Genomic DNA, 16,402 nt, shown 5'->3' with positions numbered 1-16,402 from the left:
TTCATCTGATGTTTGATATGTATAGAGCAGAGAGGAGGCTTGCACTTGTTGTTGTTGTCGTTGACAACTCATGTTCTGAAACTTTAGACCCTATGCTTGACAATGATGATTATGTCCCTGAGGCAACAATTCCTGATAATGATGTTCTTCTGCTGGGTCTCCAAGGCTGTCCTCTAACTCCTAGTAAAAATGGAGCATCTTATTCAACCTCGCCACTAAAACAATCTGCTCAAGTGGTTCCATCTACCTCAACTATAGAAACTGATCCATTTGACATAGTTGAGGAGTATGTAGGAGTAGATGATGAGTACATGTATGATGTCCATGTGGATGTCTCAGCAACATGTGTTGATAAGGGCGGCGACGTTCAGGTGGAAAAGGAAGAAGTGGCCGACATTGACCCTGCTGGTTATAGTGTCGTGCATGACCCCGAGAACCCAGACATCAGAGTTGGGGCTCTTTTTCCTGACATTGTGGCTTGCAGAAAAGCTATAAGGCAGCGAGCTATTATTGTTGGGTTTAAGTTGGCTAAAATCAAAACGGACACCACTAGATTTATTGCTCAGTGTGCACATGAGATTTGTAAATGGCGCATCCATGCATCGGTACTGCAGGATGGTAAAACTGCCATGGTATGGGTTGTTTTCATGTATGCTATTTATTTGCAAGATTGTTTTGTTGCACTTAATTTATGTAGCTATTTTCTCATTTGCAGATAAAAACGCTCCCCTTTGAGCACAATTGTCCAACACAGAAGTTGTCAAATTGCACAATGGCTTCAAGGGGATGGATTGCTGATAGGATTGGGGATTGGGTGAAGAAAAATCCCGGTGTAGGTGCGAAAGATGCTAGAGCAAAGCTGCAAGATGAGTACAACATCAAGTTGGACTACAACAAGACCTGGTATGGTATGAAAGTAGCACTTGATCAAATGCATGGTAGTTATGAAGATAGTTTTCCATTGCTTTTTAATTGGAAAGCTGAGGTAGAAGAAAAAAGCCCAGGGAGCATTATAGAGATAGAGCTGCTGAAAAATGGGAATAAATATCACTTCAACAGAATGTTTGTTGCATTCAAACCTTGCATCGATGGTTTCCTAGCTGGTTGTAGGCCTTATGTTGGTGTGGACTCAACGGCGCTATATGGAAAATTTAAGGGCCAATTAGCTTCAGCAACTGCTGTAGATGGGCACAACTGGTTATATTATGTAGCCTTTGCTGTTTTTGACTCTGAAACTAATGACAATTGGGAATGGTTCATGAAACAGTTGCATCGCGCTATAGGTTCTCCACCTGGACTAGTTATTTCCAGTGATGCATGCAAAGGATTAGAAACAGCCATTAACCTTGTGTTCCCTCATTGTGAAAACCGAGAGTGCATGAGGCACCTGTATGCAAATTTCATGAAGAAGTTCCATGGTAAAGTGTATACGGATAACCTGTACCCAGCTGCAAGGACATTCTCAGAGCGTAAGTTCATGTATCATATGAACCTAATTAAAGAAGCAAACCCATCAGCTATTGAATATCTCGATATGCATCACCATAGGTTGTGGTACAGATGTGGTTTTGGAGAGGCTAGCAAGGTTGACTATTTGACAAACAACATATCTGAGAGTTTCAACAAGCAAATAAAAGACTTCAAAGGCCTCAATGTTTGCAACCTTTTTGATAGAATTAGGGAGCTTATCACGGAGAAGTTTTGTGTTAGAAGGCAGATTGGTGAAAGACTAAAGAGTAGAATTCTTCCTCATGTCATTAAGCAGCTAAATGCTCTAAGCAAAACCATTGGTTGAAACAAGATTCTTTGGACCACTGAACATGAGGCGGAGGTTACTTTGCTGGATGTGAAATTTGTGAAAAGACACATTGTCAACTTACAAACCCGCACATGTACTTGTAGAGTTTGGCAAGTCTCTGGAAAGCCATGCATGCACGCACTTGCTTTCATTTGTAGCATTAATGGTGCTGAGATTCAGACATATGTGGATGATTACTATTCCGTGGAAAAGTTCAAGGCAGCATACGCTGGGAGAATCCCTTCCATGACAGACAAGTCACAGTGGATACATGTGGATTTGGGATTCAAGGTGCACCCTCCTTTGCAGAAGGCAGTGGCTGGTAGGCCAAGAGTTCAAAGAATTAGAGGATGGCTAGAACCTGGAAGGAAAGTAGTGAAGTGCAAGAGATGCAAGGAACCTGGGCACATGGAGAAGACATGCAAGGTTCCTGATCCTAAATATGTGGCAGTAGATGATGATATACCTGAAGATGAAGATGTACTAGATCCATCTATATCGACAAACAAAAGGTAACTCCGTAGTTGTGTTTCTAAATGTCTTTGGATTTGTCCTGATTTATCTTGTCCATATTTGCAGGAAGAAAGATGATGATGCAGGTGATGCTGCCGATAATGAAGTCCTCATCAATCTTATAAGGTAACTTATGCACTTGTCTTACTGTACTATGTTACTACTCAGTCTAAACCATACGATCTTGATGTAGGAAAAAGGCTAGAACAACACCAGAAAAGCCGAACACAGGGACCAAGAAGAAGACAAATGTGAAGATAGCTACAACACAAGAGAAGACCAAGAACAAGTCGCCTCTAACGAAAGCTCCAGCACAAGAGAAATCCAAGAAAAAGACCCCAGTGAAGAAGACTACATCGACAACGAAGAAAACAAAAAAGAATGTTCCATTTGCACCTGTGCTACCTCCGCCACCATCGCCTCCAGTACTGCAGCCTCCATCTGGTGCAAAACGAAGCCTCCTCTATTGGCTTGGTGGCTGATTCAATCATGTTTGTGAAACTATGTAGCTTGTTGCTTTTGGTACTTCTTCCGCATTCCAACATGTTTAAAGTCTTATGTGAACTTATTAAACTGTGCTTGTGAGACTATCTATGATTTTATTTCAGTTCTGATTGCTAATTTGTGACAAATTGAGGGAAAGTGCTGCTTAATTTTTCTGTATTTGTTGTTGAAGTTTCTGGACAGAATTTCGCACCTCAGTTTGCTGGACCATATCTGCCCAGAAATGACTCGAATTATAACAGTACAATCCTATTGATGTTTATGATTTTCTGTAATTTTTTCAGATTTTTCTGAGAAGATTTTTTTCGGCCAAAATTTGACAAATTCAAACAGAAAATGTTTGTTTAACGATGCAAATCTGCCCAGAAATTGCTCAAAATGGAACAATAGACTCGTTTTAATGGTTTTGATTTTCTGAAATTTTTCCAGATTTTTCTGAGAAGTTTGAATTTTTTCCAAAATTTGAATTTTTTGAATTTTTCGGTGCCTGGACTGAAAGTGCTACCTTCCTTTTGAAACCAGGGCTATTATGGTAAATACTACCGTATACACTGAAATACATATAATTCTTGAACAGTTATCCTTTGAGGTGTACAAAGTGGCATGGATGAAGGTATTGGATAGTTAGAGTGGCATATCCTCAAGTCAAATTTTTGTAATGGCATATGTGCAATCTGTGGAATAGAGAGTGGCATAAAACCAATTTACCCATAAAATAAAGCCATTATATTTTTGTGAATTATGCTTTAGTGACTACCGTTTTACACTGAATAGAGCATCATCATGATCCGTTGAAATGACACCATACGAGTTATGGCATGGGTATGAACCCTGATAGTCTTTTCTTAAATTTTGGTATGCATAGCATAAGTAAATAAGTTTACAACCAAAATCGGATGAATGTCTTTGTTGGTTATTCCAGAGATTTGATTGGGAATTCTTCCCACGAGATAAAGACAAAAGTGTTTGTCAATGTTTCTTATTTCCGAGAAATTGTTTCTAGCGAAGTATTTGAGTGGGAGGACAATAGAACTTGATAAGGTTTATGAACTTGAGCATAATGATCAGAGTAGCGCAGCATTGGAATTGGTTCCGGAAGCGGCCACGACGATCATGGCTCCCATGACTACAAAGTGTTTTAGCCATGGAGATCGAAGTACTTATTGAATCTTGTAGGTATGGTTTACTTTGTGATCAAATAAATGATTTGTGGACAAAGGATTGATTTTGAACAATGATAAACCAACTACAAAACAAAGAAGTTATGATGGGCCCTGACTCCGTTAAAATGGCTATACACCATGAAATCTAAGATAGATGAATACTTTTTGAAAGTAAATGGATCTATGAAATTGATGGACTTGGATGAAATATCCTTGAAGAAGCTCAACTTGTCGAAAAGTTGTTTACGACAAAGTTCAAAGAGTTGACTACGATAAGATTAGATCTTCCGTAGCAATGCTTATAGTCTATGTGGATTATTCTAGTAATCACTACATATTTCTTTTATGAGATATGCTAGTAGGATGGCAAAATACACTACTTAACAGAAGTATGTATTAAAAGGTGTATACAAGATACAACCAAGAGTTTTGCTGGTCCGTGGAATACTAGATAGGTATACAAACTTCAATTTGATGAAGTAAGTATAGCGGAGTTTGAATCTTCACCAGATGAAATAGTCAAAGAGTTTTTTGACTTCATCAGAGACGATGAAGAGACTTGCATTTGCAAGAAATTAAGTGGGAGCGCTGAGACATATTTATAATACTTTATGTAGATGACATATAGTTGGTTATAAATGATGTAATTATATACTTTATTAAAAATGTTTCATTGAGAAATTAACTTCAATGAAAGGATATGGACTGAAACATATCTAGTGTCAAATCTATGAAGATAGATTGAAACACAAAATAAGTTTAAGTCAAAGTACATAGAATGTATATTGAAATAGTTCAATATAGAAATATTAAGAAAATGTTCTTGTCATGTGAAGTTTTAACAAGACTTGAGTGTATCTGACAATCAATGAGTAAAAACACATGAGTGATTATAGATCACGGATAATATGTACACAATCAGATGTCATGTGCTCTTAAAAGTGTTATGAGCATGTACCAAAATGATTCATGTGATGATCATTGAAAAACAGTAAGAATATTCTTGAGTACTTAAGAAGAACCAAGGATATATATATATAGTTTTGTATGGAGAAATGACAAACAAATTGCTGTAAGGTGTTGCACCGATATTTGTTTTGTCACATATGAAAATAAAATTTCAATCTTAAATTAGACTAAGTGTTGTTTGAAAGGTAGCACAATGAGCTAGAAGTTGTCTATGCTAGATTTAGAAAAGTTCTAAAATATTGTGACAGATTCTACAAAAGAAGGCAGAGTATGTCATTGTTTTGACAATGGCAAAGGATGTTAAGTCAAGAGGTTCTTTGAGAGCTTGGTGTAGTTCCGACAGAGTCAGAACTTTGAAGCTATATTGTGTGTGACAATATTAGTGACATATTTCAGACTGTGGAATTAAGGTTCCACCAGAAGACCAAACATATTTAATGCCGACTCATTTGGAAATGAGTGATGCGTTGAGACGCAAATGAATTATAAAATACATACGGTTCTGAGCATGTCATATCCGTTGACTAAAACTTCTCCCGTGAGCAAAACATGATAAAGCACCGGAAGGCCAAGGTGTTATATCTTTACAAATGTAAACTAGATTATTGACTCTAGTGCAAGTGGGAGACTGAAGGAGATATGCCCTAGAGGCAATAATAAAGTGATTATTATTTATATCTTTATGTTTATGATAAATGTTTATATATCATGCTATAATTGTATTAACCGAAACATTAGTACATGTGTGATATGTAGACAAACAAAGAGTCCCTAGTATGCCTCTTAAACTAGCTTGTTGATTAATGGATGATTAGTTTCATAATCATGAACATTGGATGTTATTAATAACAAGGTTATATCATTGTATGAATGATGTAATGGACACACCCAATTAAGCGTAGCATAAGATCTCGTCATTAAGTTATTTGCTATAAGCTTTCGATACATAGTTACCTAGTCCTTATGACCATGAGATCATGTAAATCACTTATACCGGAAAGGTACTTTGATTACACCAAACGCCACTGCGTAAATGGGAGGTTATAAAGGTGGGATTAAGTATCCAGAAAGTATGAGTTGAGGCATATGGATCAACAGTGGGATTTGTCCATCCCGATGACGGATAGATATACTCTGGGCCCTCTCGGTGGAATGTCATCTAATGTCTTGCAAGCATATGAATAAGTTCATAAGAGACCACATACCACGGTACGAGTAAAGAGTACTTGTCAGGAGACGAGGTTGAACAAGGTATAGAGTGATACCGATGATCAAACCTCGGACAAGTAAAATATCGCGTGACAAAGGGAATAGGTATCGTATGTGAATGGTTCATTCGATCACTGAAGTCATCGTTGAATATGTGGGAGCCATTATGGATCTCCAGATCCCGCTATTGGTTATTGGTCGGAGTGAGTACTCAACCATGTCCGCATAGTTCGCGAACCATAGGGTGACACACTTAAGGTTTGATGTTGAAATGGTAGAACTTGAATATGGAATGGAGTTCGAATATTTGTTCAGAGTCCCGGATGAGATCCCGGACATCACGAGGAGTTCCGGAATGGTCCGGAGAATAAGATTCATATATAGGAAGTCATATTCCAAGTTTGGAAATGATCCGGTGCATAAGGTTCTAGAAAAGTCCGGAAGAAATCACCATGGAAAGTAGAGTCCCGGAGGGACTCCACCTTGCATGGCTAGCCAACCCTAAAGGGGAGGAGTCCAAGGTGGACTCCCCAAGGGTGGCCAGCCAACCCCCCTCATGGAAGGGGGGAATCCCACCCCAAGTGGGATTCCCACCTTGGGTAGGTTTCCCTACACATGGAAGGTTTTTGGTTCGGGTCTTATTCGAAGACTTGTAGTCCAACACTTGGGGCTTCCACCTATATAATGAGGGGCATAGGAGAGGGGGCTGACCACCACAAGCCCATAGCTTGGCTGCACCCTAGGTGGCCGGCCACCCCCTCTCCCAAACCCTAGCCGCCCCCTCTCTCCTCCTCTTCTCCCGCACGCTTAGCGAAGCTCCGCCGGAGATCTCCACCGCCACCGCCACCACGCCGTCGTGCTGTCGGATTCAAGGAGGAGCTACTACTTCCGCTGCCCGCTGGAACGGGGAGAAGGACGTCGTCTTCATCAACACCGAACGTGTGACCGAGTACGGAGGTGCTGCCCGATTGTGGCACCGTGATCAAGATCTTCTACGCGCTTTTGCAAGCGGCAAGTGATCGTCTACCGCAGCAATAAGAGCCTACTCTTATTGGCTTTGGAAATCTTCAAGGGTTAGTCTTGATCATCCCCTCGTTGCTCCCGTCTTCTAGATTGCATCTTGGCTTGGATTGCGTTCTCGCGGTAGGAAATTTTTTGTTTTCTATGCAACGAATCCCTACATGATGGTACCCATGGAAGGAGTTCACCGACGCCTGGATGATGGCCCATCGCGTCGACATTGCCTTCTGGCTCCTCTTCATTGGCACTTTCTTGTACTCGCTGTTGATGAGCTTGCGCTCATCGAACTCGGCCTTGATCCTCGCCCAATACTTCCCGCTTTTTTGGTTGGCACCGATGATGGAGTCATGGCTCACCGTCGCCCACGACTCGCGCAGACAAAGATCTTCCAGAGGCGTCCACTGATACGTCTCCGACGTATCGATAATTTCTTATGTTCCATGCCACATTATTGATGTTATCTACATGTTTTATGCACACTTTATGTCATATTCGTGCATTTTCTGGAACTAACCTATTAACAAGATGCCGAAGTGCCGATTCTTTGTTTCTGCTGTTTTTGGTTTCGTAAATCCTAGTAACGAAATATTCTCGAATTGGACGAAATCAACGCCCAGGGTCCTATTTTGCCACGAAGCTTCCGTAAGTCCGAAGAAGAGACGAAGAGGGGCCACGAGGGGCCACACCCTAGGGCGGCGCGGCCCCCTTGGCCGCGCGCGGCCCTGTGGTGTGGGCCCCCGTGCCGCCTCTTGACCTGCCCTTCCGCCTACAAATAGCCTCCGTCGCGAAACCCCCAAAGCACCGAGAGCCACGATACGGAAAACCTTCCGAGAGACGCCGCCGCCGCCGATCCCATCTCGGGGGATCCAGAGATCGCCTCCGGCACCTGCCGGAGAGGGGAATCATCTCCCCGGAGGACTCTACGCCGCCATGGTCGCTCCGGTGTGATGTGTGAGTAGTCTACCCCTGGACTATGGGTCCATAGCAGTAGCTAGATGGTTGTCTTCTCCCCATTGTGCTATCATTGTCGGATCTTGTGAGCTGCCTAACATGATCAAGATCATCTATCTGTAATTCTATATGTTGCGTTTGTTGGGATCCGATGAATAGAGAATACTTGTTATGTTGATTATCAAAGTTATATCTATGTGTTGTTTATGATCTTGCATGCTCTCCGTTACTAGTAGATGCTCTGGCCAAGTAGATGCTTGTAACTCCAAGAGGGAGTATTTATGCTCGATAGTGGGTTCATGCCCGCATTGACACCGGGACAAAGTGATGTAAAGTTCTAAGGTTGTGTTGTGTCGTTGCCACTAGGGATAAAACATTGATGCTATGTCTAAGGATGTAGTTGTTGATTACATTACGCACCATACTTAATGCAATTGTCTGTTGCTTTGCAACTTAATACTGGAGGGGGTTCGGATGATAACCTGAAGGTGGACTTTTTAGGCATAGATGCATGCTGGATGGCGGTCTATGTACTTTGTCGTAATGCCCAATTAAATCTCACTATACTCATCATGATATGTATGTGCATGGTCATGCCCTCTTTATTTGTCAATTGCACAACTGTAATTTGTTCACCCAACATGCTGTTTATCTTATGGGAGAGACACCTCTAGTGAACTGTGGACCCCGGTCCAATTCTCTTTACTGAAATACAATCTACTGCAATATTGTTCTACTGTTTTACAAACAATCATCTTCCACACAATACGATTAATCCTTTGTTACAGCAAGCCGGTGAGATTGACAACCTCACTGTTTCGTTGGGGCAAAGTACTTTGGTTGTGTTGTGCAGGTTCCACGTTGGCGCCGGAATCCCTGGTGTTGCGCCGCACTACATCCCGCCGCCATCAACCTTCAACGTGCTTCTTGGCTCCTACTGGTTCGATAACCTTGGTTTCATACTGAGGGAAACTTGCCGCTGTACGCATCACACCTTCCTCTTGGGGTTCCCAACGGACGCGTGTTGAACGCGTATCAAGCATCCACTTCGGGCCTCGTGTGCCCGACGCCTTCTTCTTCTTCTTCGTCCTCACGCCGTCCGCATCTACCTCCACGAGATCATCGTCACCGGCACCCTCGTCGTCCTCTTCCTCGCCGCCCTCTTCGTCCTCATCGTCGTCCTCCTCGTCGTCCTCCACCTCGTCCTCTTCCTCGTCATCCTCCTCCTCAACCCCGTCGTCCTCCTCAGCACCGGCGCCGTCGTATTCGAGCGGACCCCTGCGGCCGGTGAAAGGGCCGCCGTCCGGACCGGGTCCTGGCTCGCGCTGCTCGTACGCCGGGGAGTAGAGGTTGTTGGGGTTGAAGCCGCCGTGCGGCAGCGCATCCTGATAGTGCGGCGACAAGTTAGGCGTCACGCACCCGGGAGTGCCGGAGGGGCCGTCGTTGTAGAAGGCGGATGACGACGGAGAGAAGACTCCCGGAACGTACACCGGCACGTTCGTACTATATGGGCTCGCGTTGGTGGCGGCGATACACCCGGCCAGTATGTGCTGGTGCTGGCACGCCGCCAGAGCCTTCTTCTCCAGCTCCGCCGCCCTCCGCCCTTTCCGCTCCGCCGTCGATAGCTTCCGGCGCAGGCAATCTTGCTGCCATTGATCGTCGGTCCATCCTTCAAAGCTTCTTCTTCAAAGCCGGCGCCTTCCGCGGCCTCGCGAACGGCGCCGTCGCCCCTTTTCGTCCCATTGCCCGGCGGCTTCTTGGCCGCTTTCTTCGCCATCTTTTTGGGGGCTGTCGGCGGCGCCATGTGGAGAGGGTAGCGCCGGCGGGTGGACGGCGGGAGGGAGAAACAAATCGGCGGGATAGGAGAAATGAATCGGCGGCGGGATATGTTTTGGGAGGCCTGAAATGCGCGGCGGTATAGGCGCGATTTGGCGGGAGCGGCGGGATTTGGCGGGAGTGTGAGATGAATTTTCCCTGTGCCGCTGATGGGTCGGCCCCGCCACTCCCCGTCTCGCTTTTCGTTGTGTCCGGCGTCCCCGGTGGGACGGGGACGGGCTCGAGCGCGGACATCATGTCGGGCGCGCCGGACAAAAATGGGCTTTGGGGGCACGGCTGGGCAGCATTTTTACGTAGTGCGCCCCAAATTCCTTTGGGGGACGCTTTGGGGGACGCGACTGGAGATGCTCTAACTTTCTAGAAATAATATAAGTCTCAAAATATGATTGTACGTGTCCTCCAAAAGACAAAAATGTGACGGCTGTAATGGTCAGTGTGTTGTGTACTCTTGCAGAGGCCAGATGTATTAAGTCAAACCTTGTGAGTAATAAAACATTCTTTTTCCAGAAAAAAGAAAAAAATGAGATGAAAACGCCCAGTTGATTTCTGCATTATCATCTCAAGCTGTGTCCACTCAGCTCAGGTACACGGGGATCCGCCCGTGAACCCCGGCTGCATCTACGTGCTGCCGACGGCGTGCACAACCATAGCAGTGGCTGAGCTCCGGGTGCTCTCTCACCCAACGGCGCGGCGCCACCAACTATCCTTTTCATCGCCGTCTCTGACCACCGCAATTACTCGCGGGATTAGTTTACGTCTCCCCGTGCCGCGCCAAAGCTTAATAAATCTGGGGCGCCACCGGACAGGACAGATCGACCCCCAAAACCCGCAGCCAGGGTTCACGGACCTCCTCCGACGCCCCCACAGCCCACCACACTCCCCCTCCACTACCACTCACTACTCACCGTCGCGGCCGCCTCCCACGCTTCCGGCGCCCCGGGACGGACGCCATCCATCCACGTCCATGGCGGAAGTGGCGGTCCAGGCGAGGGCCAGCGAGCTAGCAAGAATGCGGGGGCGCGGCGAGGTGGACACCTCGTCCCAGTTCGAGTCCGTGCGGCAGGCCGTCGACCGGTTCGGCGGCGGCGCCCTCTCCCCGTGGCGGCAGACGCAGCCGCCGCCGCCGCCGCTCCAGCTCCGGCCCGAGGTCAGTCAGCCACTCAGCTCCGCTCTCCGGAGCAAACCACCCACCCTCCCACCAACATCCATTATTCACACCACAGGGGACGCGACGGCTTTCGCTTTCGCTTTCGCGCAGGTGGTGGCGACGCTGTGGCCGTCACATCCGCTTTCCCAGTGCTATCACATCTCTCTTTTTCTAAATAAATTTAGAACCGTCCCTCTCTTCGCATTCCTCCGGCCATCTGCCTCGAGATCTCCTTCCCGGCCATGTGCGGACCACCGGCCAAGCGAAAGGCGAATGACTCCGTGCTTCCCCTCGGTCTCCGGCGCCGTTTCCGCCGCTGTTGCTGCAAACTCGAGGGAAACCGCGGCCGCAAAGATACTCTGTTTCCTTTTCCGGCGAGTGGTTGCTGCTGGCCGACCGTGACACGACGCTGTGTGGGGCTTGGGATCGATTTCATGATGGCATTTAGTACCAGCAGATGATAGCCTGGACGGCCCGACACTGCAAATTTGCAAGTGATAGTAGAGCTCGATTATTGGATCTTGATCGCTGGAGAAGTTAAAATGCATTAGTGACTAGTGGTACTCTGTAAGAGTAGTGTCCCTGACAGTCCTTCTATGTACATTTCTAGGTTATAGGCACTGCCATCTCCCCAAAGATAGTATTTATGGTGGATTGTGTACTGCAGAGGACGATTTGCTCTTTGAAATTAAGGCAGCTTCATTGTTTTTGTAGTATACCTAACATTGTTCTCACAGCTAGTAATAAATTTCTAGATGTGAATAGCTTTGCACCGGCTCAGCTTGCTCTCTCGCTGTTTGGTTGGTTGTTGACTTCCACATCACTTAGAACAGAAGGCCCTGAATTGTACTCTGTGATAACGCAGTCGTATCTCGTCGAAGATCTCTTATGCGCTCGCTGAATTTTACTCTGAAGTTTAAGCTACGCTTCTTCTAGGCATCTTTATTGCTGTTCAAACAGATGAACTCATTTTGTTTTATGGGGTGTCATTTCGTTCAGGAGGTAGAGCTTATGAAAGTTGAGGAACAGACGGTGAAGGTCGAGATGGGGCTCTTTGTCAAGGAAAGCGAAACGTTTAAGGTGTTGAAGGAGTTGCAGTCAACAAAGCAGGTTATTGATGACTTGAAGTTACAAATAGAGAAGGCAACATTAGAGGCTGGAAATGCAGCAGCAGGTCATCCACTTCCCGATGTTGAACAGAAACCCCATAGCCATAGCGAGCCACTGATCCAGAGCATAAATAGCAAGCAGTCTCCACTAACCACGTTGATCAAGCTGAATCAGGCAAAAGCATTCCTGAACCTGGATACTGTTATGATGTTTAGGGGCCAGATAGAGGAGGAGAAAGCATCGCTTCAGAAAACCCGTGAAAGGTTGCAGTTGAATATGAGGAAAGCTTCAGCATTGGAAGCAGATTTGAGCAGGACCACCGCGCAGCTACAAGCAGTAAAAGATCCCAAACCTGTCCTTGAACCTTCTGAGATATGGCTGCAAATGAAACAGTTGAATTCTGAAAAAGATAAGCACAAGAAGATGATTGAGGATTCGAAATTCGAGATCGATGAATTGACTTCCACCATTGAGCACACAAGGTCCAAGACGAAGACTCTTCAGTTCAGGATCATCATGGCCGACAAACTGAAGGAAGCCTCGAGGCGGGGAGAAGCTTTTGCTCTCGCAGAGATGGCAAAACTAAGCGGCACGGAGGACCAGGAGACCGATAGATCCGATGTCAAACTTTCTGTTGCGGAACACTCCGCACTCGTGCGCGAAGCACAAGAATCAGAAGATACCGCTAGGAGCAAAATAGACGCGGCGATGCAAGAGCTCGATGATGCAAACCATGGTAAGGCAGAACTTTTGGAAAGAGTAGAGGAAGCAATGTCAGCTGTCCAGACCAGTAGGAAGGTACTAGGGGAGGCTCTAAAGAGGGAGGAGTCGGCAAACAAAGGGAAGGTCGCCGCCGAAGAATCACTACGAAGCCTGCGGTCCGACCAAATAATACTGAACTGGCGACCAACCAGCAACAAATGCAATTCTGCAAAGTTCAAGACCTCGGCGGCAACGCCAACGACGCCCCGGAAGGCCGGCACCGGGATATACGACGTGAACGGCCTGAGCCTGGTGACCACCACACCGAAGAGCACGAAGGCGATGTCCATCGGGCAGATCCTGAGCATGAAGCTCGACTGCGAGTTTGAACCCACCACCCCGAGAAAGACCGCGAGTGCAAAGAAGAAGAAGAAGGTGTCGCTTGGGCAGATGCTGAGTGACAAGTACGAGATGTACTCCCCGAAGAGGATAGACCATGACGGCGCGTCCCGCAAGCAGTTCCAGCCCAGGAGGCGGAGGCTGGGGTTCGTGGTGTACGCGCTGCTTCTGCATAGGAAGAGGCAGGCCCGGGCCTCCTCCTGGACACATGGGCAAGGCGGCTGCAGCGTCAAGGTTGTGTAGCGCTACTGTAGTCGGTTATCTTGCCAGATACTAGGTGCCTGTAGAACTAGCTGTATTTCTACAACCTTGATGCCTGAATAAATTGTACCATGTGTAATTAGTTAATATAGATGCTACTATAAATCTATAATGAAGGTTGATATTTAGCAGATGATCCTGGTTCTGGTTAAAGTTTTGGTGACATGTGGCCTGGTAAAAAAAATCCTCCCAGGGCTTTACTGAAGTGTGGAGACTGGAGAGTGGTTATATGTCTGTATTTCTTTCCGTGATAATGAAAGCTTTATTGAAATCTGTAGGGTACTAACCTCAGGTTTATGTTTTGAATCAGGGACGTGCCGCTCTCAGGAGTAGTGCTCGCCCGGAACATGGGATATAGGGCGCGTTTGGTAGGCTCTATGCCCCTTGGTTCGCATCGGTCCAGCTTTGTTTTGGGCTGTTTGGTTACCAGACCGAGACCGTATTTTTGCACGAACCGCTTCTCAAAGCACCCTCGGGCCAGGCCCTGCCATTTCTAGCGAGCCACCCCGTTTCCGCATAAGTGGAGAACGCGGCGTCCTCGCAGAGCCACTGCGGGAGATGGCGGGAGCTCGCGCGGGACGGCGAAATCTCAGCGGGATGAATTCGGTCACCGTGCTTGAATTTTCGCCACCGTATATAGGGGCGGCTCTCTCACTGGCAAATCCGAATCCCCCATTTCCCCACATTTTGAGCTCATCCACCGTTCCCGATCTAGCGACATGGCCGGCTCTACCTCACCCGCACGGTCGGTGAGGCTTGCGGTGGCAACGGCGGCTGTGGCGGCGGCTACTGGCCGCGGATGGTCGTCTTCTTCCTCTGTGTCGATGACTTCGGTTGTGGTAAGCTTCTGCAAACCCTAGCCTTAGATCTAGATCTTTTGGGTACACAAGCGGGGTCTAAACAAATTCATTGTAGGACAATCCTTCGTCGCCGGTGGAGGTTGAGGTTGTCCAGGTTGCATCTGACTCAACATGGGATTCAAGGAGCAGCAGTGAAGAAGGTAGCCGCGGATGTTCTTGCATTTGCCGACGTACATGTCACCACTCTTCAATTGTACAACCACATCAGAAACCGGAGGACGAAGTGGAGCGTCATTATGAAGATGAAATCCGATCGCATTCTGGACTGGAGCGAAGATGGTTGCTGCTTCTACGGCAATGATGAAGGGACGGCGGACGAGTACATCCAGGTACGAAGCCTCATTGAGTTCCTGCATAGATCTGAAAGTATATATATGTAAGTATATATATGTGAATGCCGTCCGCATTAACAGTTGTTCCTTGTGGATTGCAACGCTACCCGAAGCACTGTTAGTACGTCGGCACCCCGATCACGAACTACGCTCAGATGAAGACGATCTTCACTCCTCGGTTTGTGTGCAAGACGCAGATGTTCCAGCCTAACTTGCTGGTAAGGGCTGTCGACTTCATTGTAGAGAATGAAGCAGAGTATGCCGTCTACCGTAAGCTCCAGCCACCGGAGAGGAGGAGCTGGCTTAGGACCTGGCTCCGCAACCAGTTTCCTGTTTAGTCCTTCTACTTCCTTCGTCATGATCTGCTGATTTTGGGACGTGATCTTGTATCCCTCCATTAGCTAGGACTTGCTACAACCTGATCCCTGGTCTGTAATGATGAACTTGTTCAAGGCGGTATATACTAACCCCTCGTGTGATGAACCTGTGATGCACCACAAAGTAGTTGCTTCGCTCGTGATGCATCGCCCACTAAGTAGTTGCTGTGTATTACCAGCACCTTTTGTGATGAACTGAATCTGATGTGTGCTGTTATTCAGTGTTGTGTAACCTCACCACTCTAAGGGATGGGGTTACCACAGTACTCAGCTATGTGCAACCAAACACGCTGTGGGCTGCACTAGTAGCGAAGAAAGTAGTGGAAACGGGCAACCAAACGATGGGGCGTGGCTTTGTAGGGATTCGTTGCATAGAAAACAAAAAAATTCCTACCGCGAACACGCAATCCAAGCCAAGATGCAATCTAGAAGACGGTAGCAACGAGGGGATGATGGAGACTCACCCTTGAAGAATTCCAAAGCCTACAAGATGAGGTTCTTGTTGTTGCGGTAGACGTTCACTTGCCGCTTGCAAAAGCGCGTAGAAGATCTTGATCACGGCGCCACGAACGGGCAGCACCTCCGTACTCGGTCACACGTTCGGTTGTTGATGAAGACGACGTCCACCTCCCCGTTCCAGCGGGCAGCGGAAGCAGTAGCTCCTCTTGAATCCGGCAGCACGACGGCGTGGTGTCGGTGGTGGTGGAGAATCCCGGCGGAGCTTCGCTAAGCGTGCGGGGAAGAAGGAGGAGTGGGGCGGCTAGGGTTTGGGGAGAGGGGGGCGCCGACCATCTAAGGGGTGCGGCCACCTTGTGGTGTTGGAGTGGCCGGCCCCCTCCCCTTGGCCCTCATTTTATAGGTGGAACACCCAAGAGTTGGTCTACAAGTCTTCGAATAAGACCCCAAACCAAAACCTTCCATATCACATGAAACCTACCCAAGCTAGGACTCCCACTAGAGGTGGGATTCCCACCTTCCCTTGGGAGGGGGTGGCCGGCCACCTTGGTGGAGCCCAAGGTGGACTCCCCCCTCCTAGGGTTGGCCGGCCATGGGAGGTGGAGTCCCTCCGGGACTCCGCCTTCCTTAGTGATTTCTTCCGGACTTTTCTAGAACCTTCTAGAACCTTCCGTAGAACCTTCCGGATCATTTTAAATCTTATAAAATGACTTCCTATATATGAATCTTATTCTCCGGACCATTCCGGAACTCCTCGTGATATCCGGGATCTCATCCGGGACTCCGAACAAAACT

The 16,402-nt window shown here is 47.1% G+C and overlaps 2 protein-coding genes across 4 annotated transcripts; both read left to right on the top strand.

The window, feature by feature from the left end:
* Window positions 1-380: 380 nt before the first annotated feature.
* On the top strand, window positions 381-2,943 carry LOC127319199 (uncharacterized). Of its 2 annotated transcripts, XR_011747166.1 has the most exons (4): window positions 381-632; window positions 716-2,310; window positions 2,378-2,437; window positions 2,505-2,943. XR_011747166.1 is itself a non-coding variant. In XM_051349430.2 (3 exons), the coding sequence occupies exons 1-3, from the start codon at window positions 1,931-1,933 to the stop codon at window positions 2,791-2,793; spliced, it is 729 nt and encodes a 242-aa protein (XP_051205390.1). In that variant the 5' UTR covers window positions 1,795-1,930; the 3' UTR covers window positions 2,794-2,943. The 2 variants fall into 2 exon arrangements, 1 of the variants encoding a protein (XP_051205390.1); XM_051349430.2 differs by lacking the exon at window positions 381-632 and having other exon boundaries at window positions 1,795-2,310.
* Window positions 2,944-10,750: 7,807 nt separating this feature from the next.
* LOC127319190 (WEB family protein At2g38370) lies at window positions 10,751-13,747 on the top strand. 2 transcript variants are annotated; one of them, XM_071822270.1, is made up of 3 exons: window positions 10,773-10,884; window positions 10,922-11,110; window positions 12,110-13,747. In XM_071822270.1, exons 2-3 carry the CDS (start codon window positions 10,928-10,930, stop codon window positions 13,562-13,564), a joined length of 1,638 nt encoding a protein of 545 aa, XP_071678371.1. In that variant the 5' UTR covers window positions 10,773-10,884; window positions 10,922-10,927; the 3' UTR covers window positions 13,565-13,747. The 2 variants fall into 2 exon arrangements, with proteins under 2 accessions (XP_051205381.1, XP_071678371.1); XM_051349421.2 differs by having other exon boundaries at window positions 10,751-11,110.
* Window positions 13,748-16,402: the final 2,655 nt, after the last annotated feature.

This window comes from Lolium perenne, chromosome 1 (assembly GCF_019359855.2).
Source record: "Lolium perenne isolate Kyuss_39 chromosome 1, Kyuss_2.0, whole genome shotgun sequence".
Classification (NCBI taxonomy): Eukaryota; Viridiplantae; Streptophyta; class Magnoliopsida; order Poales; family Poaceae; genus Lolium; species Lolium perenne.
Note: the sequence above shows the minus strand (reverse complement) of the source record. Positions and strands in the feature narration are given on the sequence as shown.

Excerpts from the sequence above, each read along its gene's own strand:
- LOC127319199 (XM_051349430.2), top strand. The coding sequence starts at position 1,931 with ATGCACGCACTTGCTTTCATTTGTAGCATTAATGGTGCTGAGATTCAG. Across the intron at positions 2,311-2,377 it reads TCTATATCGACAAACAAAAG|GAAGAAAGATGATGATGCAG; the intron begins GTAACTCCGTAG and ends CCATATTTGCAG. Across the intron at positions 2,438-2,504 it reads GTCCTCATCAATCTTATAAG|GAAAAAGGCTAGAACAACAC; the intron begins GTAACTTATGCA and ends ATCTTGATGTAG.
- LOC127319190 (XM_051349421.2), top strand. The coding sequence starts at position 10,928 with ATGGCGGAAGTGGCGGTCCAGGCGAGGGCCAGCGAGCTAGCAAGAATG. Across the intron at positions 11,111-12,109 it reads CGCTCCAGCTCCGGCCCGAG|GAGGTAGAGCTTATGAAAGT; the intron begins GTCAGTCAGCCA and ends CATTTCGTTCAG.